The 19,593-nt window shown below is 40.5% G+C and overlaps 1 protein-coding gene across 1 annotated transcript in view; it reads left to right on the top strand.

Moving 5' to 3' along the window:
• LOC140141117 (acetyl-CoA acetyltransferase, cytosolic-like) overlaps window positions 1-19,593 on the top strand; it is a 50,348-nt gene that overhangs the window by 12,224 nt on the left and 18,531 nt on the right. The window contains exons 3-4 of the mRNA XM_072162902.1: window positions 211-527; window positions 1,623-1,740. Of these exons, the coding sequence (XP_072019003.1) occupies window positions 211-527; window positions 1,623-1,740 (435 nt within the window). The remainder of the gene's footprint in view (window positions 1-210; window positions 528-1,622; window positions 1,741-19,593) is intronic.

Genomic DNA, 19,593 nt, shown 5'->3' with positions numbered 1-19,593 from the left:
ACAGTATTTTTATCATAAAAATTGACATACACAACTCATAATTGTTTTTAACATTTATTTCTCTTATCTTTTAACAATTTTTGTCACATCATACAAAAATGTCATTTTCCGTGTTGTACCTCCGATTCCGTGATTTTCTTCCATTTTCTCTCAGGTGAGCAAATTTTGTGCTTTGAGTTTAATCTTCGTCACCAACTTTTATGTTGTTAGGTGCTCTAAATGGATCACTATCCACACTAAAAGCCCATGATCTGGGTGCCATTTCCATCACTGAAGCTCTGAAGAGGTCAAAGGTCAGTCCAGAAGATGTATCAGAGGTCATCTTGGGTCAAGTTCTCACAGCAGGTCAAGGTCAGAATCCAGCTCGTCAGGCTAGTGTTCATGCTGGGATACCCCACTCTGTACCTTCAACAACGGTGAACATGGTGTGTGGATCAGGACTTAGGACGGTAGCATTAGGGGCGCAAGCTATTCTTTGTGGAGACTCTGAAATCGTGGTGGCTGGTGGACAGGAGAGCATGAGTCAGGTAAGCAGGGAATTTGCAGGAGAGCATTAAATAGCTCTTCTGGAGCCTTCAAGGAGAGCTGTTTAGAGCATTTACAATAGAATGTAAGGAGAGAATGGTCAACTAAGAAGAGCTATTAAAAATCACTCTCCTATATCAGATTTAAGGAGAGCAATAGAGAGTGATTGCTCTCGCTCTCCTCGAAAGGCAGTCCCTGGAACCATAAGGAGTCATTTCTTGTAAGGATGTGTGAGGGGTAGGGAAACTTCAGGAGGATGTTTTAAAGGATGGGGAAATATAGGAGGATTTTTGAGGGATGTGACCTGCAGGAGGATGTTTAAAGGGTGGGGAACTGCAGGAAGATGTTTGAGGAGTGGACATTGCAGGAGGATGTTTTATAGTGGGGATGGGACTGCAAAGAGGATTATATTTGAGGGTGAAGGAATTTCAGAAAGATGTTTGAGGGTAGGGGAAATTCAGTAGGATGTTTGAGAGGTGGGGACCTTCAGGGTGATATTTGTAGGGTTGTAGGGGAGCAAATTACAGGAGAACGTTTGAAGTTTGTGAAACTACAGGGGGATGTTGGAGGGGTGGGACATTTTAAGGGGAAATGCAGGAGAATGTTTGAGAGGTGGAAACCTTCAGGGTGATATTTGTAGGGTTGTAGGGGAGCAAATTGCAGGAGAATGTTTGAAGTTTGTGAAACTACAGGGGGATGTTGAAGGGGTGGGACAATTTAAGGGGAAATGCAGGAGAATGTTTGCAGGAGGATATTTTATAGTGGGGAGGGAACTGCAAAGAGCATTATATTTGAGGGGTGAAGGAATTTCAGAAGGATGTTTGAGGGTAGGGGAAATGCAGGAGAATGTTTGAGAGGTGGAGATCTTCAGAGTGATATTTGTAGGGGAGCAAATTGCAGGAGAATGTTTGAAGGTTGTGGAACTACAGGGTGATGTTGGAGGGGTGGGACATTTTAAGGGGTGTGTGGAAACTGTAGAAGGATGTTGGGTGTGAGTAAATTGTAGGAGGATGTTTTTAGAGGTTGGGGTAGAAAATTATCATTTAGGACCAGTACTCATAAACTAAACATTTCTTTCTCCCAATTCTTTGCTACAGGCACCACACACAGTACAGATGAGAACAGGGATCAAATTTGGTGATGCATCAATGAAAGACACACTGATAAATGATGGGCTTACTGATGCATTCCATAATTACCACATGGGAATCACAGGTAGGAATGGCACAATGCAAGCTTGCTTATGCTTACTTGCTTATGTCGACTCTTGTAGTCGGACTCCCATAATGGCTCTCCAAACTGCTCTGTCTAGCATACAATTTTTGATGTCTGGGCCTGTTAATCCCGTATCATCTGCCAACATCTTGATATAATCCTTCTAGTGCTGCAGAATTGTGAAACCATTGTTAAATTTTTGTGAAAAGTGTGAAATTTGGCTCAGATGTAGTATTCAGTCTGGTGAACAATTCTAGGGGAGGGCCAAAAATATTTTGTCCAATATGGCCGCCATAGAGGTCATCGAACTTTATACAGGGTAAAAATTCAAAGTTGTTCAAATTGAGTTATAAACCATGCCAACATGTTCCCTGGTCACAAGGATCCAGAAAAAGTATAGTTTGCCCTATCTGTGATGTACGGTTCTCAAGTTATAAGCAAAAAGGTCAAGGTTTGACATCTACAGGGCTCAAATTTGAAAACTTGCTCCGATTGTTGTCAAAATGGTCTCAAATTCTTCCTCTCGTCATAATAATTTATAATACATATGTAGGAAGTTTGCCTCCCAAGGTTACATCCAAACATTGGTCAGTCAATAGGTCTATGTAACATTTGATATGGAGCTTTAATTGTCTCGACCTATTTGCCTGTGCAACCTTGGGAAGCAAACTTCCTACATATGTAAAACCTATCCTACTATGGAATAGTAAATGCTAAAGTCATTTACAAAATATGGTTCAAGCATGCATTTAAAAATATTTATTCACCAATCTTTGCACAAGAACAAAATGATAATGATACAAATGAAAGTGAATAATTCGAAATAATTAGGGTGATTACGTAACTGTGCATACTTGAACCACATTTTGTTCTTTTACAAGCCTAACTGGCTAGTGCCACAAAAAGTTAAAATCCAGCCCAGTTAACTATGTCCGTGTATTCTTTCAATAATGCTGTATATAATAGCCAACCTTATCTTTGTCAAATACATCTACTGGTCAGATAACATTGTATGAGCTTATTGTGGTAATCTGTGATTGAAATCCTTATTTGGAAATTTATATTTGCTTACAACTACAGAAATAGCACTATTTGCTTAGTAGTTTTGATTTTCTGAAAATAGATGGAACACATGTCTCATTTCATCATCGCCAACTTATATTTAACTAACATGCTGTCTCTAGTATGATCATGGTTACAAGGTCATGTTCGGTTCAACAAACCATTGACAAATTTTTATATTCAAAGAAAAATCAGCAGCATGTCTCACGTTCATAAATGTACAAGATTACCCAGAATCTATCGATATATTCAGTGACCAGTTCCTAACACCGGAAACCCTACAAAGGCCGCAAGAAATCACAGAGTTACCAACTTCGAGAAAGGCGCAGGATTGGGTTTTTTGGTAGATTTCCCATACTTAAGGGGGAACTACACCCCTGGCCAATTTTGTTCCTATTTTTGCATTTTTCTCAACAATTATAGCACATTGGTGACAAGTAAGATATGTCTATTATAGGGGCAGTAGCAGTGCAGTAGTTATAGTCCTTGCCCCTATAATATATTATTATTTATTCTTTCTTTATTGAGGGTAATACTGCTTCAGTGACAAGCACTGCTTTTCAAGCAGGCCCTCATTGTATACATGTTATACTCATAGCAACAAAATATATTACGATACACAATATTTACAAAAATAGCATACATAATATACTAGTATTACAAATAAGTATAATGGTATCATCAAATACAAGAAAATTATAAATACCATGATTCAAAATACAGAAATACAATAATTATATTTATACAAAAATAAGCAAGCAAATGAACAAAATGTAGATAAAGACAGGCCTAAATTTCTTTAATTTTTGACTGAAATTGGCCTAAAGTCATATTTTCCATCTGCGCTCTTGCTGTCGGTGGCAAAGAATTCCATGCATAGGCTGCCCTGACGTGAAAAGTGCGTTGACCCGAATTTGATTTAAATTTTGGAACAATCAATGTATTAGAAGTATGATTTTTAGTTATATGATTATGGTTATCATGAACAAAATCAAATTGAGAAGATAAGTATGATGGATATTCATTCTTTAAACATTTGAAAACAGTCATTAATAGAGTATTATGCCATCTTTGATCAAGTTTAACCCACTGCAAAGTATTCATTAAATCATTAGTTGGTGTCCTTATATCTGCTGAGAGAATTATTCTAGCTAAATTATTATGAAGTACCTGAAGCCTATTATGGTACTCTACACTAAAATTTGACCAGACCATGCTGCCATAATCAAAGTGGGGAATAACAAGAGCATTGGATAACATTACAGTGGTTTTGTATGGAAGGAAATATTTTATACGTTTTATTATACCAGTTCTTTTGGAAATAGTTTTACTAACATTATCAACGTGAGCTGACCAAGACATCTTGCTATCAAATTTTACACCTAGATATTTAAACTCATCTACTCTTTCAATATCATTGTTGTTATATAATAAATGTACATTGTTGAACTTTTCAAGCATTTTGTTTGTACCAAAGAAGTAGTGTAAAAAAAGGGCTTGCTGACTCATCGCAACTCATCGCCTCTCTATTTCTGTCAAAACTCCTTTTTTACACTAAAAATACACAGGATTAATAATTCTGTCTAATCCCCCTGTATTATTTACCCTCTAAACTCCCATGCATTATTTACCCTCTAATCCCCCCTGTATTATTTTACCCTAAGCTTCCCTGTATTCTTCCCTGTAAATTGTTCAAAAATAACAACACAGGATTACACAGAAAAACAATTTACACAGGATTACACAGAAAAACAATTTACACAGGATTACACAGAAAAACAATTTACACAGGATTACACAGAAAAATAATTTACACAGGATTACACAGAAAAATAATTTACACAGGATTACACAGAAAAACAATTTACACAGGATTACACAGAAAAACAATTTACACAGGATTACACAGAAAAACAATTTACACAGGATTACACAGAAAAACAATTTACACAGGATTACACAGAAAAATAATTTACACAGGATTACACAGAAAAACAATTTACACAGGATTACACAGAAATGCTGTATACACAGGATTACACAGAAAAACAATTTACACAGGATTACACAGAACAATAATTTACACAGGATTACACAGAAAAACAATTTACACAGGATTACACAGAAAAACAATTTACACAGGATTACACAGAAATGCTGTGTACACAGGATACACAGAAAAACAATTTACACAGGATTACACAGAAATGCTGTGTACACAGGATACACAAAAAACATCCTTGTATTTTTAATTCACCCCAATCCAAATTACACAAAAAAATTTCCCCTTGTATTTTAACTTATCAAAAAAAAAAATACAGGGAAAAAAAATTACCCTGCATTTTTTTAACCTCTTCATCAAAATCAATTTTTACTTTTAATATATTATTTCACAAAAATTATCCACAAGACCAAATTTGTCTTGATAATTTTTAACATAGTCATATCTTTTTTTTCAATCGGTGGTTAGTTCAGTAACAAACTCAAGAGTCTTTTTAAAACCTCGAACTCCTCTGTCCTTTTAGGAAAAATCCAAGGTGGTCTTAAACACAATCTCATCCTGTATCTATCCTTATACCACTTAATGTAACGCATCAAAAGGTTGATTGCCTGAATTCTTACTTTGTTTCCGTTGTAACCGCTGACAGCAACAAACAGGTTTCCGAGACTAGTACCATTCCACATATAAAAATCTCCTTTGGACGAGAGTCTTCCAGTTTTGGAATATTTCATCATCAGCGAGCTCAAAATAAATCGAATCTGCCATTTTTTATTAAAATAAAGATGATCGTAGCATTTTGGATTCTCACGAAGCTCTTTTGGATTCTCCCGAGAGAAGAATTAGGATGGAAGTCAAGCGTATGACAGAAATTTTGAAAGCCTACAGCGATGCTAAAAAAAGACGGAATGAGTAGGTCGTGCAGAAATAAAAAAAACCTCTTGTGATTAATAATCACAAGAGGTTTTTTGTTGTAGTTTACCACACCCAGTTTAAAATGGTTGTAATCAAGTAGGTTACTACAAATGCGGCGTATCCAGTAACTAAAGGATCCCGTCCAGCACAAAATTCCCACGGTTCTCTAGGTGCGCCGTCTTTGTATCTACCTTCAGCTTTTACTAATCCGTTTTTGTACCAACACGTCATGTACGTGGGATAATTGTCATCAAACACCATCTCAGCCTTCATTTTTGTTTTTTCCTTGTCATAGTACCATCTCCAAACACCGCATGGTTTTCCTTCATCATCCCACATTTCTTTCCGATACTCTCCGTACGCTTTTAGGTTCTCAACCCAGTTGTCATCCGTCAGATTTGGAAGATCCATTTTATTTTTATTTATACAAAACAAGTTTGATTTCTAATTTTTTATTTTCACGGATTCAATGTACTTCGGAGACTCTCCAAAGCTTCTTTTTTCCTCTTTCCAGTCCAGCCTGTTCTGCCTCTCTGTGCGAATTTCACGTTCTCTATCAGTCGTAAGTTCAATTAGATCCGCTCTGGTTCTGTGCTTGATTCCAGCCTTGTGACCTCGGTAGTTTTCCATTTCCGCAGAATGTGATGGAAATCCTCATTGCTCACAACCCCATCTTCAAGAGCTCTAGACACCAGATCATTCACCGTGTTCAAACTGGACTCTGCGGTTCTTTTGACACTTTCGTGCTTTTCGACCTTCTTCATCGTTGCTTTTCCGAGAGCCACGCATGCTCCACTAAGAACACCTCCAAAATTGCTATTCCTCCGAGAGGAATGCTTACAAGCTCCAACACCCGTAGCTAGAGTTCCGACAGCTCCCGTTCCGCTTCCAACTGCGACGAGTCCTGCTACTTGAGCCGTGTTGTAAAACACATTCCAAACTGTTTTGTATTTTCTCCTTAGTTGATCTCTTTGGTCAACTTCCTTTTCGAGGGACTCATGGATTTCGGATATCTTACTTAGTCGAATTGAACTCCCTGATCCTCTCCTGTGGAAGATCAGGGTATATTTGGCGATGCTGTAGGTTTTTTCATCCTTTTATTTAATTAGTCAATTAGAACTTCATCATCCGTAAAGTTTAAAAGCGTGGTTTTCAACGAAATGCTGTATGATTTCTTGCTTGGTTAAATTTTTTTTCGTAGAAGCTAAGTATTCCCAGTTGCTCAAAATTCATGTTGATTCCAAGGAGACTTACCAGGGCTTGAGTTCTGTAGACATCTGCTGAAACCCGTTGATCCAAAAGCAAAGCTTATTTTCAACGTACTCGATCGAGACATGATGCATAATCGTAGTGTCCGTTTGAACGGATGCGGAAAAGAGGGTTTGCCGCGCGATATTTAACACTTTGAACGATATCGAGTCGTCGGTCCAAGTAATATTTAGGTACATGAAGAAATTCACATTAGACTGAAACGTCAAAGAACAAGCGTTTGCTGGGGCGTTTGGCGGGTTCACTCCCCGATATAACCGAAAAAGAGAGGTTCCAAGGCTGAACAATAAAATGTGGGTTGTTGAAGAAAATTTCTAAAGGTCTAGTGAGTCGCATGGAGGTCAAATCTTTTCCGGGATTAGGCAAATTCGTAAACCCAGCAGTGATACCAATTTGCATAGGCCTAGCGTTGAAAGTGTTGTTCATTCCGTTTTTTAATTTCGATCAACTTGTCTCTCTCCAAGTCGATGTTTTTTTTGGCTCGGATGGAAACATAGTGCGTTCCGTCTTCGTTCATCCATACCATGAATCTCCCCAAAACATGCACGCTGGTATCGTGCTCGTGTCCAATTTGCAGGTCTACGTCTCTTTGTCACAGCGTCCTCGTTGTCCGTGGGAGTTCGAGACCCGTGACTCTATTGCCGCTCATAGCGAGTTCGCCGGTCATCGAGTCACCATCCTTCAAACTTTTCTGTCGTTTAACCATGAGGTTAGGCTGGTCACGGAACCCATAGTAGCTGCATCTTGAGGGTCGGTTGGATTCATCAACCCCGTTATTTTTTTCCCTCCCATGTTAATCCTTCCGGTCATTCGCGCTCCAGTTTTTTTGACGACGCGGAAAGATCAACATCTTCGCCAGCTATTGACGCGTTTTTTTTTTTGATCGTTGGTCCCCGGATAGACATTCTTTCTTTTATTTTATCGGATTTCAAATTCCAAATCCAGCGGTTGATCGTTTTTTTTTTTCTTTCTCTAAGAATTTTTCCATTCTACTTTGAAGTTGAAGTCGAGCTCGTGGATGGTTCCGTTTTGTAGTTTTTGAAACTCGGCTTTTGTAGGTCGAAGCGAAGTATTCCCCGAACGCGGCGTTTGTGAGATCGAAGGACCCAAGAACTCGACCTCCCTGCAGAACGTTGTCGTTGTCTCACGAGATTGTCTGTGGTTGACAGCTGATTCAGGTACACGAGAATTCTTTGAGGTAAAAATTCTATCGCCCGATCTCCGTGTATTCACCATCTGCTAGCCACCTTCGTCGTCAATCCGAACATTTCTAACGCGGTCCGAAACCAAATCTGATACTGCTCGCGAATTCTCATGTTGAGTTTTCCATCGCGGTCGTCGACTTCAATTCGAAACCGTCGATTTGACTCGTAAATTCTTTTACGAGCTGGTCAAAATTATACAGCCCCGTGCTTATTTTTATCGCTTCTTCAGGTCCCTGCCCTCCTTGAGTGTACCTCCACTCTAGTTCCTCTTCGGCGTTGAACCAACCGGCTCGCCCCGAGATCCTTTTGATTCCAATTTTTAAGTTTTTACCGTTATTGTCTATACTTTGCAACGGGCGATAAGGTTTTCCTTTGCGGTGCGGTAATTGTGACAAACATTTTTCTTTTATCTTTCAATAAAATGAGAACCGGAGGAGTATTCGAACAGACGCACGGTTTCAGTCTTGTAAATCAAGAAATTCAAGTCAGCAAAAAAGGAAAATTTTACGTAAGATTTCCAAGTTTGTGGCAAAAGTACAAACTTCCGAGAGTCACGGAAAAAGAGGTGTACGATGACTGGCTCTCCAACCAGATGCAATTTTGGCAAAACCAGCTGAACTTTGCGGTCTGGTGCGCCACGTCAGGATGCGGGGTGTCCAAAGAACTTCTCAGTCACAAAGATCCGATGATTCGATCCGTGTTTAGATTTCACGCATATTATCAGATCAGAAGAATCCTGTCGGAAATGACCTGTCCACTACCCTCGGTGGAATTCTTCAATCCTTTGAACAACGGGATCGACACCCACGCTTACGAAAGAATTTGCAACGAATTCGGAGTGTCATGAGAGCTAACTGGAGACAAAAGTTCGATCTTTCCAACGGAATGGGCAGTTACTTCTTCAACAAACAAATTTCGACTGGAAATTCATGACCACCAAAAAATGGTGAAGCTTACCAGCGGAGGAAACTACAGTCAGTCGATGGACTGGAAAGTTCACTTTGATGCGGACAGCTTTGGAGGCGTGGACAAGCAGACTGACAAAATTCTATACATTGAACAGCTGTTCGATCACGATCCGGATATAACCGACAAATCCATTCGGAAAGGAGATGCCATGGCTGCTATCGGCAGTTTTGTGACAGACACTTGGAACGAGGGTTTCACTGCAGCGCGGGAGTTTCGAGAATCAACGACTCCATCAGGACTTACACGTGGGCAATTCTCGGATCCCAAGCTCAAGCCAGATCCAGCATCCTGCGTTCGGCAAGGCGTTCGACGCTCAGAAACAATTTCTAGCAAAGCGTCGAGGATGTGATCAACTCGGTCGTGGATTTTCCGGACTCGATAAACAGATACCAGAGAACTCTTCAATACGCTCAAAGCAAACTGGATTTTGTCGTGGCTCACGGACTTTACTTGCTCCCGAGCAACATGGAAATCCTCGTGGGATCCGTGGCGGATACAACAATTTCAACCAAATCGCCACGGATGACATGCAGATAGGGCTAAACTCAGGCGTAAACACCGACTCTCGACCGAATGTTGAAGACAGTGCTCCTGAGGAAAGTCCGTTGTTTGAAACGGTTAAAAGTCCATCTTTGGCTGAAGGGGTTGAAAGTTCACTTATGGTAGAGGAGGTTGAAAGTCCGCCCTTAACTGAAGACCTTCTACTAACGCATGATGAAAAAAAGCTTTCTCTATTTTTGGCAGCCACTGCAATTTTTTTATTCTTCTGGGTTTAAAAAAAGTTGGATACACACAAAAAAGCCTTCTCACTAAATTCTAGTAAGAAGATTTTTTTTACTTCTTTTTGACAAATTCCATAACTGTAGTGTACAACAAAATTCCAACACCTAAAGCTAATGTCCATATGTGATCAGCTAGAAATCCAGCAACAGACCCTGCAGCTTTGAGACAGAAATTCACAACAGCCCCGATGATCCCTGGAAGTGCGATCAAAGCTTTGTCTCCAAGTTTCAAAAGGAGATTAGCTATTTTTTTGAGCTGATCCTTAATCCAATCGGTCCAAGTTTTAGGCTTTGGTGCGGGTCCTGGTGATGGTCCAGGTTCAGGACCTGGGTCTGGTTTAGGAGGACCTGGTTTTGGTTCTGGAGGCTTCGGTGTGATCGCTGAGACTGCGGATTTGGTGGCTAACAGAATACCCTCGACGACGGTTGCTATTGTCATTCCGATAGCTGTGAGCAGCGAAACTATGGTGACTCCTCTCGTCTAAAGAGGTACCGAATCCGACTTCCCGTGGTAGCATCGCTGTCTATGAAACTTTCGATCGATCTTCGCAGGCGCTGAAGCGAATTTCTGACCTTGGCATCTTGATCCGCGATGGCGTTGTCAAACTCTTTGATATCGCTTTCAAGCTCCCTAGCTCTTTCAGCATCTTCTTCGCTGACAGGTAGCAGAGGCTCTCCTTCATCACCTTCGTAAGTTGGGTTAGTAAAACTGACCGAACCGCGTCCTTTAGACTTTAATTCTTTCAGTTCAGTTTCCTTTTCATTCCTTCTTCGGACAAGGTGCTCATAGACATCAGACAGCTTCTTGAGTTGTCCTCGTTCGAGTTAAAAATTTCGGATTTCTTCGTGAGGATTATTTGACAATTCATTGACTAAACCTTCCATGTCTTGGTTTGTTTTTTGAAGACCCTCCAAAACTCTTTTAGTGTTGTTTGGTCTACCAGCGGGTGTAGTGGTTAGGGGTGATACATCTCTCGCGCTAGTTGACGCTTTTTCGGCACTTTCCTGCACTTTGGCGTTAATCCTCGTTTGAAATCCTTGATTCGAGACCTACTTTGACAAAATTGGTACCTCCTGGATCTTTGCCTTTGACTTGTTTAGCTATCGATTCTAGGGGTAAAATTCGCTCGAATTTTGTTTGGTTAACCAAACTTGTTTTTTCTGTAACTAACTTTGATTCTTCCGGTTTCATCTACCGCAAAAACCGCTTCAGTAGCAAAGATCGTTCCTTGTTGCGTGTATCCTAAGCGTTTCACGTAATCCTGAAACTCGTCCCTAGCCAGTTCCGCTTTTTGTCGATTCAATGTTTGGACGGTTTTTCTCAGGGAAGGACTGTCTTCACGAAGTTTTAATAGATCGAGACGATCGTTGAGATCTTCGATGGAATTTCGACTCTTATCGGAAACAAAACTCACATCGGGATTTTCCCACTCGACGCTTCCTCGTCGTCTCTGACTATTCGTTTGTATTTGCCCACCACCAAAATCAGTCTCAGCCGGTGTACCACTAACTGCTCCCGTGGTATCTCTGACCGTAGCTTCATATTCTTTGAAGTCATCCATCTGAATGTCTTCTACAGGATTAAAATCTGCCATCTTTTGGTTTTTTATTTTACGTATAAATAAAAGATGGCGACTGAATACTGGATACAAATTGGACCCATACCGACAACCGCAAAGCGCGAGGAGTTAAAGGTAATAGGCGTAGTATTCGGAATACATGCGTTCGAGTAGCATCGACCAAACCGAATTCTTACGGTGAGATTTCCTGGTCTTGGAAAAGATGATGTAATATACCCTGGAACGAGTATTCTTTGGTTTAAGATTGCTCTAAATTCCGCCTCTGGTGGAAATCAAGATCTTAACAGGACTATCGTAAATAATCTCGGAAGAGCGATAGTGTCAAAAATTGAGGTTAAATTGGAAGGACAGAGCATCTTCACTCTGAACGATGCTGATATATTCCTATGCTACCAAGATCTCTGGAAGACGAGCGAGGAAAGAGAGAACGCCGCTGATCAGGGTATTCAGTCTGCGGCAGGTCGAAAAATAAGAATCGACGCTGGTGACAAAGGTGCAGATGCCAAGGATATCGCTGAAGGAAAGTCCTTTGGTGACAACATGTTTTGTATCCCTCTGGACTTTGAGATGCTGAATTCTCATAATCCATATTTTCAGTACGAGATGAAGGACAGGCTGAGTTACGAGCTGGCGTTCAACAATTATGAAAAAGTCGTGGTGTCCACGGATACAGCAGCCAGCTATTCCATCTCAGATATTACCCTTGAGCTTGATGTAGTCAATGATCCTGAGCTAGCAATGAATACCAGGAACAAGGTGAATGGAAAAAGCGTCGTCATATACGACAGAGTTATCAGACATAGCAAGGAGTCACTGAACAAGTCAGACACCGTCTGGAATATCACTCTAGCACATGAGCAAAGTCCATGAAAGGTATTCTGATTCTCTTCGTGGAGACCCAGCTGCGGATGGAGGAGGAGCCAATTACGCTCGAGATACCGAAAAGTTCTACAACCCAAAGATCAAGAAAGTTTCAACAACGCTCGACGGTGTTCCAAATCAGCTGTACTCCTCTGGGATGCTGTCTCACCATCACTTCAAAGAAATTCAAAAGCACTTTGCGGATGGAAAATTCAGAACCGTTCCACACGTAATCAAGGAAGCGGGATTGGCTGATGTGAGGAGGCGAGATTATCTCACGACCAAGTATGGTCTCTGGTTAGACATGAGAACCACGGATGATGACACGTTGCATGGATCTGGTAGGAAAATTGAAGGAGCTAGTCAGAGTATTCAGATCGAGATCGAAAAAGAAGCCGAGACGGCAGGAGCGTTGAACGCTTACGTGTACTACATACAGGATGCACGGGTGAATATCGAAGTCGGAAAATTGCAGAGTGTGAACTACTAGAATAAAAGATGTTTCCAAAACACGCAAGCACTTTTCGGCGATAATCTCAGGCGAAACCATGTCCGGCAAAACCGAGCATGTTTTAAATCTATTAGAAAACGAATATCGCGGATTTTTAAACACATAGTGATCATCTGTCGAACTGGGTTAATAATTCGACTTACCGCAGTAGGCAGTGGATCTTCGATAATCCCTACCAAGTATTTATGATCGATCCGGAAGAATGGTTTCCTAACAAAGACGATCAATTTCAATTAGCGATCAAGGTATTTTGGGAAACTATCGGAAAAATGGATGACTCCCAGGTTCTGTTTCTGATCGGCGATAGCATAGCCGAAGAAGGAATCGAAAAAAAAGAAGCGTTCTAACAAAACTCGCTTGTTCCGGCAGACACGATAACTGCTCTCTTTGGATGCTCACTCAAGCTTACGTAGCAGTTCCCAAAACCATTAGAAGACAGGTCAAATGGCTGTCTACCTTCTATTGCAAAGATGAAGATGATTTCGTCACCATCATGAAGGAGAACAAAGTAGTTCCCAAAGAAAAGAGGGAGGCATTGAATGAAAAACTAGAAAAAAATCAATATTGAAATTAAATCTATTTCTACATCCACCCAGAGGATTTGAGTACAGATAAAAAAAAAAAAAAAAAAAATGCTTGCTGACGTGATTTTGCAATCTTAGCCGTAAGATAAAGAAAATCATGACTGAAATTGAAGATATAGTTAACGAGGCGATGACCGTGGGACGTTTTGCCCACCATAGGCGGAATGTCTACCTTAGGCGGTACGGCTACACGGGAGGAACCTGTGAGGAAGTTTGGTTAAACGGAACAGCTGCGGGAGCGGTTGATAGGCGTAGCAGAGGCAGGAAAAAGCAAAGAGTATTTGGGAAAGAGCATAACCTCCGCTGAGATCGATGAAGTTTGATCAAAAGAGCCTGATGAGACTCTCACGCCAGATACGAGGCTCACATGGGTGGGATAGTAACCAGGTCAATGAAAAAGCACCGTTACCGCTTACGTAAATTTGGTCGGACTCTTCCTTGCAAAAAATTTAGCGATTACCGATCGCGATGCTCTGGAAGAGTCTCTGAACGAAGGACCCTTTATTGATTTAGCTTTAAACAAATGGACCTGTGGGCTGTATCATAGTTTTGGACATATGCTAGCTCCGTTGGAGGCTATTCTGTTAACTAGCAACGGTGTTAAAAAGTTGACTTTCCACCAGAAGCGAAGTGCACAGTAGAGCGACTCCCCAAGTATTGATGTGATTGATTGAGATCCTGGAAACTAAAAAAATCAAGAGGAAGTATTTATTCCTCTTGAATTTTTTTTTTGGTTGAATTCCCATGGTACTTGAGCAAATTTGCTCAGGTGCTGCTCAGGTGCTGCTCAGATACTTCTCAGATACTTGAGCAAATTTGCTCAGGTGCTGCTCAGGTGCTGCTCAGATACTTGAGCAAATTTGCTCAGGTGCTGCTCAGGTGCTGCTCAGATACTTCTCAGATACTTGAGCAAATTTGCTCAGGTGCTGCTCAGGTGCTGCTCAGATTTTTTCTAATAATAAAAGATGAGTGATCAAGAAACCAAATCAGTAAACGTTCCGTCCAAGGTGGAAGTGTCAACAGCGACAGCAACATCTCTCATGGCCGGCAAAGGTGATAGCAAAAGTGAGTCAAGCAAAAGTCAAAGACCCAAAGAGGGTTGCCGCTGGAAAGGCATTAGCCGTAAAAACAGAGAAAAATTAGCAAAATTAAAAGCCTATGAAGCAGCGGAAACAACACGGAGAACCCGTCCACCATAGACTAAACGTCATGTACACCTTCAGGCGTGTCAAACTGGTTGTCAAGTCCAGTTCTTGTTGTAGGAGCGGTCGCCGTCGTTGGAGGGATAGTGGCATATGGGTATTCTACCTTAAACGATACGACTGAAAGCCCACCCACCGTGACCACAGCGGTCAACCGTCAACCAAAAGTCGATCCTTTCGGTGATTTTTAGTTACAATAAAGAAGATGGCAGAAACCAATCCAAACGTAAAAATGATAAATGTGAACGGCAGCGTATCACGCAACAACGATAAGTCTCGGTATATGGGCTAACTCGTTCGTTATGAAAAAGTTCCTAAAAATGAAGCCGGCTAATCTCTCGCAGCTTGATGCGGAGGATATCGGAAAGTTGACTTTGAGCGTCTTTTCGGCTACGATGCTCAGAGATTGGCTCGTGAATCAAGGAATTCTTCCGGATCAAATTATGGCTTAGTCCAAGGGAAACATTCTGTCAAGGTAGGTATATTAAAAACCCTCTTAGCACTATCTGTGCTAAGAGGGTTTTTTTTTTTTTTTTTTTTTTTAATTAATAATAAAAAGGATGACACTTTTGAAAATTGAAGATCTAGAGTTGAACAAAGATTACAAAGTTACCAAGATCGATGTTGAAACCGGAATTCACTTCCTCGCCAATGGTGACCGATTAAAGGTAGATCCTCTTATTTGGACCGATATTCCTGATGTAGAGGATGAAATTTGTTGTTATAATTGGTTGGCTCTATACATCGTAGCCGTGCGTCAGAAGTAAAAGAAGAGCCCGCTGTTTTATTTTTCCATACGGGAAAAAAAGAGACGTCTTTTGAAATATGAAACCGAACAATGTATGAAATGGTACGACTATTTTATGGCTTATTAGTGATTTTTTCAACCACTTCCTGAAATTATAACGCGACTGCAAAACATTCATTTTTTAATTTTAAAATAAAGAGAAAATGGCAATGTTCATCGGAGCCGTGGTTAACGCTTTGGCATTTTCAGGAAGCAATTATTTGTTCAACTCTCTCAGTTCGGAAGAACGCAAAAAACACGATCTCGCTCTCGAAAAACTTCAGCACGACCGAGATTCTTGGAATCTAGCGCGTCTTTCAAGAATAGATTACATCAACGATCAATTAAAAAAAACAGGGTCACGCTGGAAAGAACCTTTTCGGACGTCGATGACGCGATGAGACAGTATTATAATTTAACGGGAATTTTGATGGATTCTTTTCCACCGAACCACAACTTTATGATGGAGAGTATCTCGGCGAAGATCAAACAAAAGCGATCCAGAACAGGGAATTAGCTTTGCTCGGACTGGGATTGCTCGGAACCGGTGTGGTTGCTATCAAATACTTTGGATAAAAGTATTTGGGTGGGAGCTGAGCCTCTAATCTCTGGAAAATCATCGAGAGTTACGGGATAATTTCTTCGTTTGAGTAAATAAAAAGAGTGTAGTGAATATTAAAATTATTTCTCTTGGGTTTATTTTGTAAATAAATTTTTAGTATATTATCAAGATCGCATAACAAATTAATACGATCGTGACAAAAATCAACGGGAAAATTACCCGTAATTTTGTAGTAAATCTTGTGAACAGCTTTTGGGTCTGATCTAAAGACTTTTAACAAGTCTTTTTACTAAGGACTCGAACATTTTTTATTTTTTTAAATTTTTAACAAACTAAATCGATCAAAATCTCAGAAGTACTCGTAACATTTTTACTGTATTTTGAGTTACAATTTGGTATGCTTTGCACTTTCTGGTTCTTTAAACAACTGATTAAATTCAGTACCGTATAGACAAATCGGTTTTTTGTTTTGTTTTCGAAGGCAAGTTTTCTTTTTACACAATTTGCAAAAACAGCGCTTGTATTTACTCGTACACTTCATTTTTGTAACAAACTAAATCGATCAAAATCTCAGAAGTACTTGTAACATTTCCTAAATAGATTTCGATGTATTCTTCAAACTGGTAGGTCTTGGTTTCGCAGTATTTTTTTTGTTGTTGAAATTGGTCGATATTAACTCGGGGTGAGTTCTCGTTAAGAGACGCGTCATTTTCTAAACCACAATCATAACACACATCGTCTACTATGTATTCTGAGTTGCAATTTTTACATTTTGGTAAGCTTTGCACTCATGCTGGTTCTTTAAACAACTGATTAAATTCGATTACCGTATAGACAAATCGGTTTTTGTTCTGTTTTCAAGGTGAGTTTTCTTTTTACACAATTTGCAAAAACAGCGCTTATATTTACTCGTACACTTCATTTTTGTATCAATAAAAAAATCCCCTTTAGACTGAATGTCTAAAGAGGATTTTTTTTTTGTTGGTTATGGTAGACTGTACGTCTAGTCTGAGTCTTCATCATATTCCAACTCTTTCACTACAAGGTCAAAACTGTGGTACATGTTCCCGGTTGTTTTGCTTTCTTTTTTGCCCGTGGGTTTAACAAAAGCTATTGATTTACCGAAGTCCAAGTCCAAGTTCTCTAGCCTTTTTTGTTAGGGTAGAACAACTCCAAACTCGAGTGTTATCACTGAGAGTGATAATTTCGGATTTTCTAACCCTGTTTTTCTTGATCTCAAAATTGGTAATTTTGTAAATTTCACCTTCTTCTAGTTCAACCCATTTCAAAATTGAGGATCCTTTTGCTCTTCTAACAAGTGCTCAAATTCTACCTTCAGTATGCTTGATTGTTTTGCCATTTTGTTCGCTTTTTTATTAATTAGGATTTTCTTAAACTGTTTTTATTTTTAAATCGAGGCTAAAAATAAAAGATGGCTGAAACTAAAATGTCTAAGGTTTACTACAGTCCGAGAGGGTATTGGAAGGGTGTTTCTGCGATAGACAAGCTGGCAAAAAAGGTTGGAGTGACGGAAGAAAAAGCTGAAAATTTTTTGAAAAAGCAGACTCAGTGGCAAATTTACCTACCACCTCCAAAGTACATTCCCAGAGCAAAATTTAACGTAAGTGTACCTAATAAAGTTCATCAAGCCGATTTGTTGTTTCTCCCTCACGACAGACCGAGTAAAGGAAAAAAGCTTTACAAATGCAGCGTTGACTGTGGTGGATGTCGCGAGCAGATACAAGGAAGCTGAGCCTCTGAGCTTGAAGGAATCTGGGGAGGTGGCTAAGGCATTTGAAAAAATTTACTCTCGAGTTTTAAAGTGGCGAAGCTTCTGCAGGTCGATCCTGGAAGAGAATTCATGGGCAAAGTGAACGAAGTGATGAAAAAGCACAAGGTCGATATCAGAAGAGGGTTGCCTGGTCAACATAGAGCTCAGGCAATTGTTGAAAGATTTAACAGAACTTTGGCTGAAAGACTGTTTGGCCATCAGTACTCGCAGGAAATACTGATGGAAGCTCGTGGTCAGAAAAATGTGAGGTCTACCGAGTGGGTGGGTAGGCTTCGGATGTGATCAGAGCTTTGAACAGCGAAGAGACTCGGCTGATAGGAATGAAACCGGTTGATGCTATCAAGAAGAAAAAAGATTGAAACGCGTTGCCTTCAGCTCCACAGAAGTTGAAAAATGAGATTGAAATTCCAGATAACGTGAGATTGAGATATCTTTACGCTCCCGGAGAGTTGGAGGGAGGTGAAAGAAGACGCAGCATAACCGATCCCATTTGGTCTCTGGAAACTTACACGGTTGATAGTATCGTGAGGACACCGGGTAATCCAATTTTGTACTATTTGTCGAAGGAGCACCAAAAAAGAGCGTTTGTTAAACAGGAGCTTATGATAGTACCCAAGGGTACACAGTTGCCACCCGACAGAGTTTTGAAGTAAACTTTCTTATTCAAGTTTTACGGCGTAGTGCCAATCGCGTACGTGTGTATTCCGTCTTTGCGTATGATTCTTTTGTCATCGTTGGCATCTAGCGCGATTTTGTTGACGGTTTCTGTGTAGATTTCGTGACTGTAACTCCTGATCACATTCATCTTTCTCTTCTGAGGTTTTTTGTCCATAACGCATTGCTTGTAGTTGTCGAAGGCAATACTTCTTTCAACGACCGCTTTTTTGATGCCTTTGCACTTCTTTTCCTCGTTTCCCTCGTGCATCCTGAAAGCGTATAACTTTGGTCTCAGTCCAACATATTCCACTATCTGCTTTCCTCCGGCTTCGTCCTTGAACATGCCTGGAACTTTTTTGTTCCTTCCGATCGGAATTCCCGACGGATGATCGGTCGGGTAGTTCGAAGTGTCGAAGTAGCGGTCCACGTCTGGAGCGATGTCCTCGTAGAAATCTTCGGTCTCGATTTCATACAGTAATGAATCGGTGTCAGTCATACAGAGCTTCGCTTTGCCTCCGTACTTTTTCTTGATGTAATTATAGTGAAAGTCGTACATCTTTGTCTTTGAGATATCCAGGATGCTCGCTCCAAGATATAACGGCTTGTTGAAGTACACCGAGTTCTTCCTCATGAGAATACCTATGAGGTTTTCGTCAAAGCTGGTGGATCGATCGAAGTTAGGTTTTGCGAATAACTTGCGCGCTTCAGCTTGGGTAGACACAAGATGAAAGTCTACGTAGTGTCTAGGGTTCTCTATCGTTTTTCCAAAGACGGCGTTGTTCATCAACTTGAAGAAATCCTTCTCAAACTCTGTCGTAGCTTTTGTTCGAAGTCTGGTATTCTTCTCGATGTACGGTTTCATGAAGGGTTTTCTCGGTATTTTATCCTCGGTGAACCTTGGTCAGTTTGAGTCCAAGCTCCAAGCACTGCTTCAGAGCTACGTGGTGGATGACGTACTTTTTCTTGTCGTACAGATTCGGGATTAGCTTTTCCACTTTGTTCACGATCATTCTTTCCGGAGCTAGAGGAAGCTCGTTGTGAAGGTCGTGAAGCTCTTTGGGGTATTCCAGATCCACTTCAAGGGTGCACGGGATTTTGCGCCAATTGTCTAGCTCT

Source organism: Amphiura filiformis, chromosome 19, assembly GCF_039555335.1.
Source record: "Amphiura filiformis chromosome 19, Afil_fr2py, whole genome shotgun sequence".
Taxonomy (NCBI): Eukaryota; Metazoa; Echinodermata; class Ophiuroidea; order Amphilepidida; family Amphiuridae; genus Amphiura; species Amphiura filiformis.
Note: the sequence above shows the minus strand (reverse complement) of the source record. Positions and strands in the feature narration are given on the sequence as shown.